General features: G+C 42.0%; 1 protein-coding gene across 3 annotated transcripts in view; it reads left to right on the plus strand.

Moving 5' to 3' along the window:
• The window catches only part of GRIK2 (glutamate ionotropic receptor kainate type subunit 2), a 1,356,701-nt gene that overhangs the window by 482,856 nt on the left and 853,260 nt on the right, over positions 1–20,585 (plus strand). For all 3 annotated transcript variants that reach the window (XM_073627000.1, XM_073626997.1, XM_073626998.1), the window contains one exon: positions 6,625–6,882. In XM_073627000.1, coding sequence (XP_073483101.1) covers positions 6,625–6,882 — 258 coding nt within the window. The remainder of the gene's footprint in view (positions 1–6,624; positions 6,883–20,585) is intronic.

The raw sequence follows: 20,585 nt of genomic DNA on the forward strand, positions 1-20,585 counted from the left end.
GGTCCATGGAGGAGGACAAAAAAGGAACACACAGTCTGTACAGGTGAGCTCATTCTTATAGGGTAGGGGGTCCTATAGCATTGGAGAGGAGGCGGGGTTAACCCACACGTAGGCTGCCATGGAGTCTGTCAGGAAATACTCTTTAATGAATAAAAATAAAAAAACAAAACAGTAAAGTTAGCCCAATTTTTTTGTGTAATGTGAAAGATGATGTTACGCCAAGTAAATAGATCCCTAAAATGTCATGCTTTAAAATTGCGAATGCTCATGGAATTACGACAAACTACGGTACTCCATAGGTGACGCTTTAAAACTTTTTACATGTTACCTGTTTAGAGTTGCAGAGGAGGTCTTGCAGTAGAATTATTGCTCCCGCTAAAACAATTGTGGTGATACCTTCCATGTGTGGTTTGAACACTGTTTACATATGCATGCCCGACTTACATACATCGGCGCCACTTATGTATGCGTTCGCTTCTGCGCGCAAGCTCGTGGGATGGGGTGCTTTACATTTTTACACTATCCCTTTAATTTACACTATTTTTACACTATCCCTTTTTATCCCTTTTATTCCTATTACAAGGAATGTAAACATCCCTTGTAATAGAAATAAGCATGACTGGTCCTCTTTATTGAGGGGCGGATGACTTCAGATGTCGCTCCGGTCCTCCAAGGGCATAGAGCCAAGTGGGACCATCTTGCCCTCACTCAGCTTTCTGCCCAGCCAGCGATCAGACCTGATCACTTCCGGGTTTACCAACGGCTCCCATAAATCGGGAAGCGATGGCATGGGAGAGTACCTCTCCCGCTGCCTATAAAAGTGATCTCATGGCAAATTCACTGCTGAGACCACTTTTATAAATGTAAATAAAGATACCAGGGTTATGGCAGCTAGCAGCTAGCAGCTTGCAGGTTATGGCAGCTGACTGCTGCCATAACCCTGGTATTTAACGTCAAATTACTATATGTGAATATACTTCAATGACTGTAGGAGTATATACATAAACAGAGCTAGAGCTAAGGATTCTTGGACAAAAGAAGTAGTTCAATCTGCAATATACATTCATTAACAGGGATACATAATATTTACAAATGACACACTAAACGGTATTTACAACACAATGTACAGTATAAGCACAGTATGTTACATGATATTTACAAATTACACAGAAAAACATATTTATGATACAACGTACAGTACAAGTATGGAGTTAGTTTACCTCTCAGCTTCAGGGCTGTGTTTTTGTGTTCCAGGATAAAGAGAAAAGCACAGCTTGCTAGTAATTAATTATGCCCCTCTCTCCAGTGGTTGAAATAATGAACCATAATGCAGACTATACATTATTTTTTTTTCTTTCACCCTGTAGCTTAAGTGAAAAAAAATTTCTGATTCCTCCATCCACACTTTCGATGTGGATGGTGGAATCACTCCCGCTGTGTTCTGACTTTCCCTACATCAGAACACATTGATAAGTCTTTCTGGCTATAGCCGATGCACTGATCGTTCGGGAAAAACCCGACAGGCTGATTGAACAGAAGTCAATCTATAGATATCCACAAGGGCCTGGAATGGATTTTTAGGGGGATCCCACGCTGTTTATTTTTTTCTTTATTCTGCCATAGGTTTCCCCTCAACCACATCAATACAGGGCACTTTCACCCCCTTCCTGCCCAGACCAATTTTCAACTTTCAGTGCTCTCACACTTTCAATGACAATTACTCAGTCATGCAACACTGAACTCAAACAAAATTGTTGTTATTTTTTTTCACACAAATAGAGCTTTCTTTTGGCGGAATTTAATCACCACTTGTTTTTTTTTTAAAAAGAGGGACAATTTTGTAAAAAGAAACACTTTTTTTAGTTTCTATTAAAAATTTTTGCAAATAAGTAATTTTTGTTCATAAATTTGGGACAAAATTTATACTGCTACATATCTTTGGTAAAAAACAACCCAAATGTGTGGATATTATTGTGTGAAAGTTAAAGAGTCTACAAGCACATGGTGCAAATCATAAAAAATGATCACACCTGATGTACTGACAGCCTATCTCATTTCTCTTAAGGCCCTGAAATGTCAGAGTACAAATACCTCCAGTGTATTTAGTAAGAGGCATGGTGAGTTTTTTCCCACAATTCTTGGGAAAATTATTATTTTTTTTTTTTTTTTTACACAAAGTTATTTCTCATACACAACATATGCATACTTCCAATTACACCCCAAAATGCATTCTGCTACACCTCCTGAGTATGGCGATACCACATGTGTGAGACTTTTTCACAGCCTGGCCACATAGAGAGGCTCAACATGCAGAGAGCACCTCAGGAGTTCTAGTAGCATAAATTACACATCTAATTTTATTCCTACCTATCACACATTTGAAGGTCCTGCAGCACCTGGACAGTGGAATTACCCACAAAATGACACTGTTTTGGAAAGAAAACATCCAAACCTATATTCTATGAGATATGGGCTGCAGATAGGTACTCGGGTACTCTGATGGGCTGCAGATAGGTACTCGGGTAGTCTAATGGGCTGGAAACTCAGGCACTCTGATGGGCTGCAGGAGGGAGGGAGTGTTCCTACTGGTGTCATTTTACAATGTGCCAGTAGGGAAGTGGTTAAAATCTATACCAGGCCCAAGGGGTTCCCAACGCTGTTTTTTCCCCAATTTATTTTTATTTACATTATTTTTTTTACAATTATTTTGTTAAATTTAGCTCTCAGTGGGGAAGCCTTAACAACCTGTTGACTGAGCGCTCAGCAGGTGCACATCCCATTAAGTGCCCAGGCCCAAACCGTTCACCCATCCCTAGTGGTGTCTGAACACTGTAACCCCTCACAGTTACTCCTGCTGGGCACTGGAATGGGCCCAGCTGTTAAAAATTTAAAAACAAAATTGAAATTACATGCACCTGTCAAACATGTGCAGAAAAAATGGGCCTCTTCTGCATGTTGTGGCTCAATAACACGGCCAGCACCATAAAAAAAAGTGTGCCCCGCCTGCAAAGGATGCACCATGTCCGTGACCATCACTTTTGTTAGCCTTTTGGTCATGATGAGGATTTTTTGGGTGAATTTTTATAACTTTTTAATATAGAGTGGGGTATGGAAATATGGTGATTGGGTGCAATGCATCTGTGCTTGGTGTACCATATACCATTTTATTATTGTTTTTTATTTTTTGGGGGGGATTTTTTTAAACTTTTTATTATAGAGTGTGGTTGCTGTTAACAGACACTCTCCATCCAATTTGACAGAGCTTGAGCTATTTTTCAAAGAAGAATGGGCAAAAATGTCACTCTCTAGATGTGCAAAGCTGGTAGATACATACTCCAAAAGACTTGCAGCTGTAATTGCAGTGAAAGGTGGTTGACTCGGGGGGCGGGGGGGGGGGCTGAATACAAATGCACACCACACCTTTCACATATTTATTTGTAAAAAAAATTGAAAACCATTTATTATTTTCCATCCACTTCACAATTATCTGCCACTTTGTGTTGGTCTATCACATAAAATTATAAAATCCCAATAAAATATATTTATGTTTTTGATGGTGACATGACAAAATGTGTAAAATTTCAAGGGGTATAAATACTTTTTCAAAGCACTGTAACATAGAAAAGTGACAGCTGAAAAAGATTGAGTAGTCCATCGAGTCTGCCCATTTTAATTTTTTTTTATGAATGCCCAATCCCCTGACATTCCACAAAACAATGGGTAATCCATTATTTCTCCAATGAGACAAGGTAATAGGAAGATCTGTGTCCTTTACTGTATGTTTATACGATCCAAAAGGGCATGATTAGTCCCACAAACAGAACCATATGGTGGGGTTAGCAGAAATGCAAGACAAAGGAAGGGTCCATGGAAAGGTAGAGGCATTGGATGCAGACTATTGATGTGCAACCTCCAGAACTAGTGCATGAAATACAGCAGAATGTGCAACCAGCACAACAGTTCCTAACAGGAATAATCAGTAACCTGGCATAGAGCAAAACATCAAGCCAGTTCACCCAAAGTTAACTTGAGGGCTCATAGCAAGTATACCAAAATAGGGTCCATAAACACACAATGGATCAGTCTATTAGTGTGAAGTTATAACAAGGAGTAACTCAAAAATCATTCCCAGGGAGCCAGCCAACAGGTAAAAATATATAGTATAGTGTCCCCAGCACTAGTAGGTACATTAACCTCTTGCCGACCACCCTATAGCACAGTTACTGCTACAGGGCAGTCACGCTGCACAGGATCACGTATATATACATGATCCTGCACTTCTGGTTATTGGGCGTGAGTGCGCTCCACTGGCATTTTACACAGTGGGAACTGATCAGCAGGTTTTGCAGACCAGATGTCCACCGGCACCTGCTGATCATTCGGTACATAGGCAGAACAGCAGTATGCCTATGTATACAAGGCAGATTGCCGTTCTGTTAGTACAGAAGGCATGGATCCTGTGTTCTTGTAAAGCGGGAACACAAATCCATGCCTTCCACTAGTAAAAGCACCTCTCCCACTACACTGAATCACCAGCTAGGCACACATTTAACCCTTTGATCACCCCGATGTTAAACTCTTCCCAGCCAATGTCATTAGTACACTCATAGTGCATATCTTTAGCACTGACCACTGTAACAATGTCACTGGTCTTGAAAAAAGTGTCAAAAGTATCAGTTAGGTGTCTGATTTGTCCGCTGCAATATCACAGTCACATTATAGGTCGCTGATCGCCACCACTTGTAAAAAAAAATACAAATTCCATAAATATATCCCATAGTTTGTGGACACTATACCATTTGCGCAAACCAATCAATATATGCTTATTGGGATTTTTTTTAACAAAAATATGTAGCAGAATACATATTGGCCTAAATTGATGAAGAAATTCGATTTTTTATTTTTTTTTATTGGATGTGTTTTAGAGCAGAAAAGAAAAAAAAAATTTTTTTATTCAAAATTGTTGGTCGTTTTTTGTTTATAGCACAAAAAATAAAAACTGCAGAGTTGGTCAAACACCACCAAAAGAAAGGACATAGGTTTTTTTTTGGTACAGTATCGCACGACTGCGCAATTGTCAGTAAAATGAATGCAGTGCCGTATCACAAAAACTGGTCAGGAAGAGAGGTAAATCTTCCAGAGGTAAAGTGTTTAAACTAGCACTAGGGAGGAGTGCTATATAGCACAAGAGGCACTTGCTGAATCATGAATGTTCATTCCAATATTACTTTAGCATGCTGATCTTGGGAGGAGGATTTATTATTGTCCAGCCATGTAGAAGCATTAGCAGCAGCCTAAAAGAAATCATGCCAGCAGTTTAGCGGGCTTAAGTATCACATCAGGTAATTAAAGCCATTGCAAAATAGATCCCTGAATGGCAGGGAAAGTGATTTTTGCTGGACAAATGATGCACAAATGTTCTTGTCCATTAAGTTTGCTTTATAAATGGTTGGATAATGCCCACAGATTTTTGGGCAACTGTTTGGTGAATTTCAGGCAAAATGGACATAAACGTGTTTATACGTAAAAAGGACCTTAAGAATCTTAACCTAACCATGGGCACCTCTATGTGACACACTTAACAAGTTTGGCAATTTGTCTAAATATTTTGTATTCAGTATCAACATTTTGTGGGAATTTGAGTCTGTCCCTGTAAAAAATATATGGGAAAAACAAAATGTTAATTTATTGGCCACAGGTATTTCTGAGCAAGACACTGCAGACAACTCTGATGCCAGATCTGTCTTCTTTTTAGCAACTAGAATCAATATACAGATTTGTAATACTTCTAGAGAAAGTTGGGTTATTTGTGATCCAATGCTATAGGACAGAAAACAAGAAAAATATTTAGTACAAGCACCTATTTCTGCATTTAAGGAGTGTGTGACCTTTGTGAATATTTGTGGGCCTGGTCCTAAAGTGACACTAAAGGCAACACTTTTTCATTTTGGATAAAGTAAGGGAGGGTTATAACCCCTGTCAGTTTTTTTTCTTGACATCTGTGTCCAATGGAGGAGATTTCCTTTCAATTTCTGTCATGTAGCCAAAATGACAAATCCTTTCGAAGTGAAGGAATACCTGGTTGTCACCATGGTCACCAGAACTAGTGCCCCCATTTGAAGATTTCTTCTCTATTCCTGTTCTGACGTCAACCCAAATTGTAGGATTTTTTTTTACTTTAACTTTTCATTATAACAGTAAACAAGACAAATAGAGAAGGTGAATCTCCCTGATGTGGACACAGACAGCAATACAACATGACAGGGGGTCTAATCCAACTTTACCATTGGGAAGGGGGATGTTGTTAATAACATCTTTCATCATCATAATGCAACAGCTATTTGAAATTATGCTTCAGTGTTTGTGTACTATTGGTTAGTATAGTAAGACCGGTGTTCTAGTATGAGTCCAGTGGTCAGTGCAGTGACATTTTGTTGACTAATAAAAAACTTTAAGACTTTATTGTCATTGTATAAAAACATACAACAACATTTCCATATGCATTCCCTGAATAGTGTGTTATTTATTGAATACAGTCACAAAATAATAAAAATAAGGAATCAATTTTTTTTTACTGATTTGTTGTGGTAAAACAGACTAGTAATTTAATGTTTCTTTTTTTAGCTTGTGAACAACTATCTCTTGGAGTGGCTGCAATATTTGGACCTTCCCACAGTTCTTCAGCAAATGCAGTGCAGTCTATATGCAATGCACTTGGAGTTCCACACATTCAGACTCGATGGAAGCATCAGGTTTCTGATAACAAGGATTCTTTCTATGTCAGCTTGTACCCAGACTTTTCATCACTTAGTCGAGCAATCCTTGATTTGGTGCAGTTTTTCAAATGGAAGACAGTGACTATTGCTTATGATGACAGCACTGGTAAGAATTACTTCTTATAAACAGACTAAGAGTGTTCAATGGAAGTGATAAATAGATTTGCTACAATGAATAGCTTTAGCAAGCTAGTCTTTAACCATGTCATTTTCTTTTAACCTAGCTTCATTTTAAAGATCTAAAACTGTCTGAAGAAACTATTGATTTAGTTAGATCACTCTTTTGACCTTCTGTCTGAGTAAACAACACAGCATTTTCCTCTCTGACCTTCCTAAATGTTAATCGAACCCAATCCAAACCACTGGGGACCCAAGACACCACTATTTTTAACATGCTGCCTCTTTTTATTATAAAGTGTTTGAATGTAATAAGACATGTATTAGATAACTGGAATATTTTTTTTTTCATTTTATTTGATGAACTGGAATAGGTGTACTGTCACTAAAAGTTTCTTAATGTTCTGCTTTAATTATTTAACTGAATAGGGACAAGTTACTAAATTAGTAGCTTATTTAACACAGGCTATACATATTAAAGCCCATCTCCATGCTAAACCAATTTTGAACCTTATCCCTCCTCTCACTCATCTAGAGCAGGCCCCTCTTTTTTTGTATTCTTTAATTTTGTTGCTGTAAAACCTTCTTCAAAGTTCAAGTGACACCATCAAGCAGCTTTGATTACTTCAGGAGCAGGAGTCTGAAAAATATACATGTTGTTTTTTTTTTTGTCCTTAAAAGCTACGTGAGGAATGTGATTTAACTGCTAGCCGACCAGCAGCTGCAGTTGTACTGTGGCAGGTTGGCATGGCTGCGCAAATCACCGTAGCTGTACATCGATTCTTTTAGACATCACAGCAGACGCGCACGTGCCCGCCGCATGTCCCCAGGGCTGATGCACATGCCTGGTGGGTGCGATGACCACCGGGCACTGCGATCGTTCGTGACAGAGCGAGAACTGGGATCTGTGTGTGTAAACACACAAATCCCATTTCTCTCAGGGGAGAGGAGAGAGACCGGTGTTCATACATCGATCTCTCTCCTCCCCTAGTCAGTCCCATCACCCCTACATTTAGAACACACCTAGGGAACACATTTAACCCCTTGATTGCCCCTATTGTTAACCCCTTCCCTGCCAGTGACATTTATACAGTAATCAATGGCTATTTTTAGCTCTGATCGCTGTATAAATGTCAATGGTCCCAAAATAGTGTCAAAAGTGTCCGATCTGCCTGCCGCAATTTCGCAGTCCTGATAAAAATCGCAGATTGCCACCATTACTAGTAAAAAAAAAAAAAATAATAAAAATGACATAAATCTATCCCCTATCCCCTATAAGCTATAACTTTTGCGCAAACCAATCAATATATGCTTATTGCAATTTTTTTTACCAAAAATATGTAGAAGAATACTTATCAGCCTAAACTTGAAAATATTTTGTTATTTTCAAAATTGTCTCTTTTTTTGTTTATAGCGCAAAAAATAAAAACTGCAGAGGTAATTAAATACCACCAAAAGAAAGCTCCATTTGTGGAGAAAAAAAGGACAGAAATGTTGTTTGGGTACAATGTCGCATGACCGCACAATTGTTAGTTAAAGCAGCGCAGTGCTGTACACAAAAAATGGTCTGGTCAGGAAGGGGCAAATCCTTCCGGGGCTGAAGTGGTTAACAAATGAGGCCGACCAGAAAATGTATTAAATTCTTCCTATGCAGTGTGTAGGTAACAATAAGCTTGGTTGGGAATCCCCATTTGTATATGATGTGTTGCTCTCTCAAGGCAGATGTGATAGGCGCAATTTCTGTGTGTTTTTGGGCTGTAGCAGCAGATACCGTAGAGTGCTAAAGCTGCATATGGCTCTGGGAATGCCGACATATTTTTGGCTGATAGGAGAATGCATTCCTTAGATTTAAAGAAGTGGAGTCTTGCCAGTACTTTGTGAGGTTTTTCTGCTGGTATATGTGCAGGTTTAAAAATCCTATGTGCCCTGTCGATCGTGAGATCTGGGGTGGTATGTGAGGAGACCAGTATTTTAAAGAATTGTTGCAGGTGGGGGTCAGCTCTGCAGGTGTGATCGTTTCAGAGATACCTCAAATTTTCTAATTTTGAGGTTGTTCCTATGAGAGCGATCCTCTAAATCTGCCATTTTTGTGGTGATGCATTGTAGCTCTTCCACTTGGTGTTGGTGAGCATCAACCAATTCATTGTATGCGGTGGCATATTTACTCGGTTGGTGTTCCAGGGTATCTGTGTGTTCCCCTAGTCCATCAATTTAAGATTGTAAGTGAGAGATGGATTTATTGATCTCTTTTCTGAGATCTTTTTGTAGGGAGAGGAGCATATGTTTTAGCATGTTTTCAGAAACAGGATTATCAGTGGTTGGCAAGGCAGCAAGGGTGGCTGTTTGCTCTTAGTCACAGTCAGGGTCATCATCATCATCATTTGATGCTGCTAATAAGTGAGGTGTTTTTTGCTTACCGGGCCCTGGAGAGATGGTGAGGAGTGTGGAGAAGATGCTGCCTGCTTGGTGCTGTCTCTGGGTCTGTTTCCCTTTGGAGCAGAGCAGTCCATATCCTCTGTTGCTGCTCTAATGGTTTAATGGAAAAAAACGAGGAGTAATGATTACAATACAAAATTTAATTTCCTTCCAAATGCATCATGTGGAAACCGATATGACATATTATCCACCTTTTTAAAATTCACCCCATGATTGTAGCATCTATCTATCTCTTTTCTGAGATCTTTTTGTAGGGAGAGGAGCATATGTTTTAGCACGTTTTCAGAAACAGGATTATCAGTGGTTGGCAAGGCAGCAAGGGTGGCTGTTTGCTCTTGGTCACAGTCAGGGTCATCATCATCATCATCTGATGCTGCTAATAAGTGAGGTGTTTTTTGCTTACCGGGCCCTGGAGAGATGGTGAGGAGTGTGGAGAAGATGCCGCCTGGTTGGTGCTGTCTCTGGGTCTGTTTCCCTTTGGAGCAGAGCAGTCCATATCCTCTGTTGCTGCTCTAATGATTTAATGGAAAAAAATGAGGAGTAATGATTACAATACAAAATTTAATTTCCTTCCAACTGCATCACGTGGAAACCGATATGACATATTATCCACCTTTTTAAAATTCACCCCATGATTGTAGCATCTATCTATCTCTTTTTTGAGATCTTTTTGTAGGGAGAGGAGCATATGTTTTAGCATGTTTTCAGAAACAGGATTATTAGTGGTTGGCAAGGCAGCAAGGGTGGCTGTTTGCTCTTGGTCACAGTCAGGGTCATCATCATCATCATCTGATGCTGCTAATAAGTGAGGTGTTTTTTGCTTACCGGGACCTGGAGAGATAGTGAGGAGTGTGGAGAAGATGCTGCCTGCTTGGTGCTGTCTCTGGGTCTGTTTCCCTTTGGAGCAGAACAGTCCATATCCTCTGTTGCTGCGCTAATGGTTTAATGGAAAAAAAACGAGGAGTAATGATTACAATACAAAATTTAATTTCCTTCCAACTGCATCACGTGGAAACCGATATGACATATTATCCACCTTTTTAAAATTCACCCCATGATTTAGCATCTATCTATGCTCCTAACACCCATCATAAGAAGTTTTACAAAGCCATCATGGGTAAACTTCAGCAATACCTGTGAAATTGTCTAATTATCTGTGATTCTATGTCACACGTCAACTACATTCAAGCCAATAAATGCGATAGACAACTCTTGCATATTCTACATCCTAAAGTACACAGACAGTTGATCCCTTACCTTCTCTCGACCTCTAATAATTAATTTTACCAAAATTCAGAGATCATGTCCGAGTTCAAACGCTTTTACTCCTCACTATATAATTTACCTCCCCCTTCGGGTATTCTCTCTTCTCCCTCACCCAGAACATCAGATATGCACACCTATATACAGGAGATGGCGTTACCAGTCATACCAGAACATGATGCAGAGGAAATTGATGCTCCACTTCATGCGACCAAATTAGTTCAGGAGCTAAAGGGCCTTGAGAGTGGGAAGAGTCCAGGCCCGGACGGGTTTCCTCCCTGTTTTTATAAGATCTTTGCTCCCTCATTAGCTCCTGTGATGGTGAATGCATTCAAAGCGATCAATGGCTCCCACCCTCTTTCCCCATCACTTCCACAAGCTCAGATCGCTGTCATACCCAAACCGGGGAAAAATTACTCCATTTGTGGCAATTACAGACCCATCTCTCTTCTACATGTGGATTTTAAGCTATTTTTCAAAATTCTGACCAATTGTTTATCCCCATTACTACCAGACTTGATCCATGGAGACCAGGTTGATTTTGTTCCCGAAAGAGAAGCATAGGATACTACAACCAAAACCCTTCACCTTATCTCTTACCCATCATCATAACAGCATGCTTGTTAGCTTGTGATGCAGAAAAAGCATTTGATAGGGTTAATTGGTAATTTCTCTGCCTCTCTTTACAACAGTGCCTAAGATGCTCTCCAGAATAATGTCTCTTTACACCTCACCCTCAGTGGTGGTACTGGCTAATGGCACAAAATCAGATGCTTTCCCTATCACCAGTGGTTCTAGGCAGGATGTCCCCTCTCACCTCTCCCATTTGCCATCATCAATGAACACCTAGCACAAGCCATCCGAAATAATGCTTCTATCCATGGTATCCACACCTCTTCAGCCTATTGTAAATTGTCTCTGTAAGCGGATGATTTTCTGCTTTATGCTACTCAACCCCACTTTAGTATCCCATATTTCTTGACTAAACTAAAGAAATTTGGCACGTTCAGAAATTTTAAGCTAAATATCACAAAGACAGCCTTGAATTTCTCCCTCCCTAAACCGACCCTTCAGGATAATTTTCCTTTTCATTGGCAGACTAAATCTATCACATATTTAGGTATCAAGATAACATAGCGTTTACAAGACTTGTACACTCTCAATTATAGTCCCCTGCTTACCACAATCTGGAGATCGTTAAAATTTTGGCATCATCTGAAAATCCCATGGTTTGGGTGAATAAACTTACTAAAAATGGTTATTCTACCTAAACTATTATATTTGTTTCAGACTATCCCGATTCCTAATAGCTTTCTTTCACACCCTAAGCTCTCTCATGATCAAATTTGTATTGTACCCATGCCTCTCTAGATTGAAACACACCGTCTTGTGTTACCCTAAGTCTGAGGGAGGAGTTGGCCTACCCGACTTCGAGATTTATCATGCTTCGGCTATATCCTCTTGCGTGCTCGATTGGTTTTCTCATTCACTGTTGAAGTCCACCACAATTATAGAGCGAGACATCTCCCCTATAGACCTTTGTGCTCTCTTATGGTGTTATGGTACCTTTTATCACTCTATGTTATCTCTTTTTCCCCTGACCTTAGCCACGCTATTTGGTATCATCGGAGAGAGAATCCTATTCTCTCTCTACAGACCTATGCCCATCAACCTCTCTATTTGACATCCTGGCTATACCAGACGGAAGGGGAACATCGGTTTATGGCACCCATGATAGACTATCTTGGCCCACTGCACGATTGTTTGTGCACCCCACACTTGGCCCCTTTAAACCCCATGCAGACAAACCTTTATCCTCTCTAAACTGGCTGACCCATATGCACTTAACAATGTACTGTAAAACTTTACACATTTCCAGACAAATACACAGACCCTTAACAGATTTTGAGCAACTGCTACTGCTTTCAGACACACCCTGCCATACTTTATCTCTGATATATAAGACAATTCTATCCCAGACCCAAAACATACTTTCTACCTACACTACACTTTGGTCACATGATTTAGAGATTGAGGGTTCCCCTGAAGACTGGTGCACCACCTTTTTATTTACACACAAATCATTGATCTCTTGTTATGCTTAAGAGAAAAACTTCAAACTGCTATCCAAATGGTAATGAGATCAAGTATCCATAAAGCAGATTTATCCTGAATCCTCAGAGATATGCTTGTATTGTCACAGAGCGAGAGGAACTTATCTACATGTTTGGTGGGATTGTGACCAGATCTGCCCATTTTGGACCCGCATCTTTCAGGTATACAATGAGGTCTAGGTTGGGACTTTTACCCCCTCTCCTATAATAGCACGCAAGCACCACCTGCTGATCCTGTTACCCAGAAGTGGCGCTGTCACCGTGATTGTGGCTAGATCACAGATCACCAACATCACAGCCAGTGATGCCTGGCTTCAACCAAAGACAGAGTGGATGAATACAGTATACTATGCTGGATAATCTTACCCAGTTGTGAGTGTTTTTATGCTAATTTTTTAATCATTTAATTACTAACTTGCTACGCTTAGAAGGCGCTGTTCTTTGTCTTTCCTATGTTCCAGAGTCCCTTCTAACTTTTTGAACTGGCAGCCTTTCCGAGGACAGCATGTTTCCCTACAAGGACTTATTGATCATTTAAACTTGTTTCATTACCCAGGTCACCTTTTATCCCATACCCATTCTTTATTTACAAACAGCCTTGTCCAGAGTGCACCATATTACTCCACTGTGTAATGCTTATGGAGGAGATACAGGCCAAAGAATTGGATGCTTCGAAAAACACACTAAATGTTGGTACATATGGCTCCACTACTCTAACCTTGGATAAGTTCCACAGCAGAATTTCCACTTAACACTGGTTAGATGGTTGAATAGGCTGTGGCGAATAGGTAATTATTCTATATCCCTTACTCCTTATCGCCTGCTCTTACCTTGACCTTATATCAGTTACTGCACATCTCTAACCTCATGTGCTGACTTACCTGTTTAAAGGCAAAACAAGGCAGTCTTGCTGATCCTTAGAATTACTTTGTATTCACCATTTTCTTTGCCTCCCCATTCTCTTTGCTTTGCTTATTCTCTTTTCTTTCTTTACTTTTCTTGTTTCTCTTCTTATCTTTCACTCTTCCCTCTATGGGCCCTTCCTCTCTGTCACTAGACCCAAAGATTCTCTTATTTGTTTTACCTTAATTATATGTTATATAATTTCTAACAAGTTCCTCCAATTTGGATAATACCTACCTGTGACGATTGTGGAAGTACATATGTACTGTTTTCAATTGTTACTCCTTTTTCCCCTCACCCTCTTTTATTTTGTACCCCTTTGACATTTTTTTAATAAAAATATATTCAACCTTCATTATCTGTGATTTTAATGGCATAGCTGACTCTTCCAATAGACGTAGGCGAAGATCTACAGCCCTCTCCTCCTTTTTTACACAGAGGACCTTTATGACCCCTAGTGCTGTCTTCAAGACAATGAAAGGCATTATATCTTTTACTCTCATACTTAACAATCTTACTTGAGAATTGCTCTTTTCCTGACAGTTAATCATACACCACAGGCTGTCTCCTCCACCCATATTTAGCTAAACACTTGGTTGGATTAAGAACTGATCTCCATTATACTGTCCCAGCCTCCCTGAAATATACTCTGTAGTGACTCAATACATCACTACTCACACATTGCACCTATCAGGAACAGATCAAATCTGAGACTGACTCCTTTTTTTTCATATTAATGAAGGTTCAGTCCTTGACAATGCTGTTTTATGGAACACACATACAATATACCTTAGATGGATGTTTATTAAACTTGGTGCCCTGGATAAAAAGACACACAAGGCTACTTCATCTCACATTCTTGCTGACATTAAAACAACACAACAGGGGGCGTGGCTTGGATCCGCTATAGGATGGACGCTTAACTGCAGAGCTCCTGTTCCATGAGGTCCAGCTAGCTGACAACAGTTACAGACCAGATCTAGAATGGGGAGTACAACCCGGAGTGCCTCAGCAACTCATTCCCACTCACCCAGAGACCAAGATACACAGCTAAGTCACCACATCCTGGAGATATTCTGGACACCATCTCAGGGAGCCATGATGGTGTCTCAGGCCTCCCCACATGAGTCCCACTCCTCCAGCAGAGACACTCATAGAGACCGAAGCCGCAGCCCTCCCTCTCCTGACCTACACCCTGCCTCGGCATTAAGCCTGTCAGACCTCAGAACAGTGGCCGCTGACATAAAAAAAACACACTGTCAGCAGCTATATCGGACCTGTGATCCAACATACAGGCCATAGTTCTGAGGGTGGAAGAAGTGGAGGAGACACAGGCCCGCCATGATGCTTCACTGTGCCAGTTTCAACAAGTGCAAGAATCCCACGCTATACACCTGAGGGAGATAAACTGCCACATGGAGGACTTGGACAACTGCTGAAGATGCTGCAATCTTAGCGTAAGAGGCCTCCTAGAATCTTTTTAATCAGTGCAGCTCACATGCTCGGTCACTGCCCTCTTCAATGGCCTTCTAGAGAGACCCCCTGACTCCCCAGTAGCTATGGAGCGTATTCATAGAACATTGCGCCCGAGGGGTAGGGAAACAGACCCACCTAGAGACATTATTTGCTGTTTAAATGATTTCCTACTAAAGGAGGAGATACTCCACAAAGTGAGAGGCCCGCCACACTTTACATTTCAGGGTGCTGGCAAGATCTTCCAGGATATTTCTAACATAACTTTACAAAGAAGAAGGGAGCTGAGACCCCCGCTGGATGTTTTGAGAACCAGGGCTATAGTCTACCACTGGAAGTTCCCTTTTTGCTTATCAGCTACACCGTAATGGCCACACTGTGAATCTCAGAGTCCCAGAAGACCTGGAACTTTTCTGCACATCCCTCAACATACCGCTGGTTGATTTGCCTGACTGGTATAGTGACTTCCGCCTCTCGCCATTATGCAGGGCTGTCTCCATGGAATGCATCGCTGAAGCAGGCAATGACATCTTCAGCATGCATCGCTGACACACTCACCCTCCGCTCTCACTATCAAAAGCAATAAGGATGCTGAAAAACGGGAGCCCTACCTCATCACTGGATCATCGCAGGGCCAGACATTCCTAATGAGGTAACAAGAACTTACTCAATTCTGATGTACCCCGTAGATGCTGCATCTTATGTTTCTACTGTCACTACCATCTCCCTATCACATTAACGTGTCCAGCAATACACGATGATTAACTTCAAGGCATTTTCTCCGGTTCAGTGCATACCCAGAACTTCTGCTCTGAGACGTCAAGTGGTCTCCAAGTCAGCTCATACACTAATGAGTCATACTGCATTACCCATCAGAGATGAGCCAGATTGCTTAATTTTTACCCCTCGCAATACTCTGCGTTAAACCCTGAACTGACTGACAAATAAAGGATCACTACCACCATTTGTAATCTGACACTAGAGCCATTCTCTGAAAATTTAACTTTAAATGGTGGGCCTGTTTACCCCCACTTTGAGCCACATATTCTCACATAAGGATGGACAGCACTTCCTTCAAGGGCCTACCCACACAGGGCCATGTTATTACCCAAAAAGCAGACACTGGGATTGCTAACAACTCTAATTAGCACGTACAAGTAATTTTGAACATCACCTTTTTACCAAGATGAAGGTCACTCCACAGACAGACTGAATGGTTTATCCAGGGCCTGTCCCACAACATGCCTGAATCACCGGATTTGAACTTTAGACTATACTGCTCATAGGAGCGACTGCAAGATTTGACCTATTAACTATGATCTTCTTTTTTGCAGATTTTGCACCTTATTATTTCTAATATATTATCTCTGGGCTATGGTAGTCCCAAGGAGCAGGTAACAAAGCTCATCCTCCATGTGACCATTTGACCCTAATCAGGCAGGACTAGAATAACTTATAAATACAGGATATAACACAATATATCTTATTCCTCTACCTGTACAGCAGGAGGATATATTCCATTATACCACTAAAGGCAGACAATATTAATCTGGAAGGTCTCCTCCTTACCTGTAGAAAACAAATGTAGCAAACACATACCACTTAGCGTACTTTACTCCAGTACATAAAGATGGAGTTGAAAACACACTTTCACAAGTATATTTCACAAGCCCCATGCCCCTGGCTTCTGAACAGGACTGGAGACATAGGCAGAGGTCACACCTGCTCACCCTAAATCACTTGTTCCATTCTGATCTCTGATACCTCACTGAGAGACATCCCTGGATGTATTTCACCTAACCTTAACCTTTTCAAAAATTCATAGGCTCCCATCAAGGAGGGCATTCCCATCACTAAAACCAGACTCTCCCCTGGAGCCAGGCTTAAGCATACAGAACTCATTCTACTAAGCCAGAAATTCAATAGGACTCAATGCACTGGTTACCCTCAGGAATGGCACAATAACATGGGACAGGGTCCTATGGGGTACAGCCTCAAAAGTCCAAGTTCCTTGACCATATCCTACACGTTTGAGGATTTAAAGCAGGGGTGCCCAACCTTTTGAGGAGCGAGGGCCACTTTATCAACTTGGTAATCGGTCGCGGGCCACAATGAGTGTAAAGGGGGGATGGCAGGTCTGTGTCCACTCTGCATATGTAGAGCAGACACAGATGCAACCTGCTCTACCCTAAGGACCCTCCGATCTGCCCAGACAGAAGGGGACAGATCCCCTTCTGTTTTATTTAAGGAGATCAGACTGCAGATAGGCGGCTGTAAACGGACACAAGTCCGTTTACATCTGCTGCTCTATAGAGGTGAATGGAGAGTCTGTTTGAGTCCATCTTAAAAACAGACAGGCGGACCCGATCGGACCGATCATGTGAAAGGGGCCTAAGGCTGCTTTCACACTGATGCACAGCGGTTTACCTGCTCCTCAACTGACCTCAATCTTCACTTCTTCCTCAGGATTCCTGCAACTGGCTGGTACTGCTGGCTGGTACTGCCGGTGGGTACTGCTGACAGGTTCTGGTACTGCTGGCTGGTACTGCTGGTGGGTACTACTGGCGGGTACTGCTGGTGGGTACTATTGGCTGGTACTGGTACTGCTGGCTAATACTGCTGGTGGATACTGGTACTGCTGGCTGGTACTGGTACTGCTGGTGGGTACTGCTGGCTAGTACTGTTGGTGGGTACTGGTACTGCTGGCTAGTACGGCTGGTGGATACTGGTACTGCTGGTGGGTACTGCTGACTGGTACTGCTGGCTAGTACTGCTGGTGGGTACTGGTACTGCTGACTAGTATATGTTACTGATGACTGGTACTGCTGGCTGGTACTGCTGGCTGGTAATGATACTGGTGGCTGGTACTGATACTGCTGGCGGGTACTGCTGGTGGGTACTGCTGGCTGGTACTGGTACTGCTGGTTTATACTGCTGGCTGGTACTGATGACTGGTATGGATGGTGGGTACTGGTACTGCTGGCAGGTACTTCTGGCTGGTACTGCTGGTTTATACTGCTGGATGGTACTGATGACTGGTATGAATGGTGGGTACTGGTACTAGTGGCGGGTACTTCTGGCGGGTACTGGTACTGATGACTGGTACTACTGGCTATTACTGGTACTGCTGGTTGGTACTGGTACTGCTGGCTGGTACTGGTACTGCTGGTTGGTACTGGTACTGTTGGTTGGTACTGGTACTGCTGGCTGGTACTGGTACTGCTGGTTGGTACTGGTACTGTTGGCTGGTACTGGTACTGATACTGGTGGCTGGTACTGATACTGGTGGCTGCTGTCCAAGATCACGGGTTCCTATGTCCCGGCCCGCCATCCCCGAGCATAATTGTGACAGAAGCATGCAGCTGCAGTAGAGAGCAGAGCCGATGCTTCCTGTCACAGGCGGAGTACATTTGGTATCACTCCGCCTGTGAAGGAGCCGGCGCTATACAGGAAGCTTCGGCTCTGTTCTTCGCACTAATGCTCGGAGATGGTGGGTCAGGAACCCACGATCTGGGCTTGCTGACCCACCATCTCAAAGCAAGACATGGTGGGCCACATCGGAGGGCGCTGCAGGCCACACAGTTTTAAAGTTTGCCTCTAGGACTGGTGAGGCTGGATATTTTGCTGAGTATTGCAATGTTATGCTAAGTTGGTTCAATACCAGTTTCAATTTCTCAGGATTTCTTGTTCTGACACTGTATGTTATTTAAAATGTAGAATACACGGTATCCATTCCTTACATGTGGTACTCTGTGGTAACCTGTTTCACAACACACATTTACCCTCAAAAGACATCAGAGAAAGAAAACACGTCTCCTCTCACATCACCATGACAAACTCTCCTCACCCATGTACACACACATATTCACAAAAACTTACATATACGTAATTTAATACGTTTACTCCCCAATTACCACCATACAACTCTCACTTCAGGCAACCAGACCTCACAGGAACAAGAGTGACACTCCATTCAGGAACTGTACCCAACCACCCTCACACACAGCAGACTCTGAGAGCTCCGTCTGACCTCTACTGACTGATTAGTAGGCAAATAGAGAAAATAATTTCTATTCGCAGCCAGTTATTGTAAGAACCCACCACTCCCTCCCCCTACCACCCACACTCCCTCTCCTCAGTAAAAAGACAACCATACATAACTGTACAACCATGTTTGCACCGGCGTATGCTGTAACCTTTGTTCTGACCCCCCTCCCTGTCTTTATTAGACCGAGACATCGTCTCTTGCTTCCCTCTGGTGGGCGACCCCATTTCAGGCCTAACAAACCATCACTTACTATGGATGCCCCTAATTCCTTAACAAGGAATATCTCCCTTAAAATAATCTCACTAAACGCAAAAGGGTTGAATATCCCCAATAAATGCTTCAGAGTGTTAAACAGTATACAGAGCATGAGAGCAGATGTAAAACAACCTACGGGAGACACACTTCTGCTCTTCTGCAGTTCCTAAGCTATCAAATTGGGACTTCCCAACGTACTACCACGCAATCTCACCAAATTCCAAAACAAAAGGAGTCTCAATTCTCATATCCAAAAATTTCACTATTCAGATAACAGACACCCTCATTGATGATCAACGCAGATATATCTTCCCGAAAGGGAACTTTCAAAACCGACCCATTACCTTAGCCAACATTTACAGCCCAAACACATCCCAGGTTCCATTCTTTCACACAACTATGCAAACTCTCGCCAATTTTTAACATGGCATGCTAATCCTGGGAGGCGACTTCAGTGTCCATCTTGACCCTCTTCTTGACACGTCAACAGGGTCCTCCAGCCTATCATACAAAGCTTTACGCAAACTAAAACTCAGTTTACAGACCCCCCTATTGCACGACACATGGCGCACCCTTATGCCCCGTACACACGGTCCGATTTTCCGACGGAAAATGTGTGATAGGACCTTGTTGTCAGAAATTCCGATCGTGTGTAGGCTCCATCACACATTTTCCATCGGATTTTCCGACACACAAAGTTTGAGAGCAGGATATAAAATTTTCCGACAACAAAATCCGTTGTCGGAAATTCCGATCGTATGTACACAAATCCGATGAACAAAGTGCCACGCATGCTCAGAATAAATAAAGAGATGAAAGCTATTGGCCACTGCCCCGTTTATAGTCCTGACGTAAGTGTTTTACGTCACCGCGTTTAGAACGATCGGATTTTCCGACAACTTTGTGTGACCGTGTGTATGCAAGACAAGTTTGAGCCAACATCCGTCGGTAAAAATCCTAGGATTTTGTTGTCGGAATGTCCGAACAAAGTCCGACCGTGTGTACGGGGCATGAGACCACAAGAAAAAGATTTCACCTTCTACTCAGCCCCAGACAACAAATATTCTAGACTGGACTACCTTTTTCTAACACGGCATGATCTCTCCTATCTAACCAAGGCAACAATAGAACCCATGACCGTATCGAATCACCAGCCAATCACGATTACCCTATCCCTGCCTGACAAAATCACACTTACCA

The sequence above is a fragment of the Aquarana catesbeiana genome, linkage group LG04 (genome assembly GCF_042186555.1).
Source record: "Aquarana catesbeiana isolate 2022-GZ linkage group LG04, ASM4218655v1, whole genome shotgun sequence".
NCBI classification, from domain to species: Eukaryota; Metazoa; Chordata; class Amphibia; order Anura; family Ranidae; genus Aquarana; species Aquarana catesbeiana.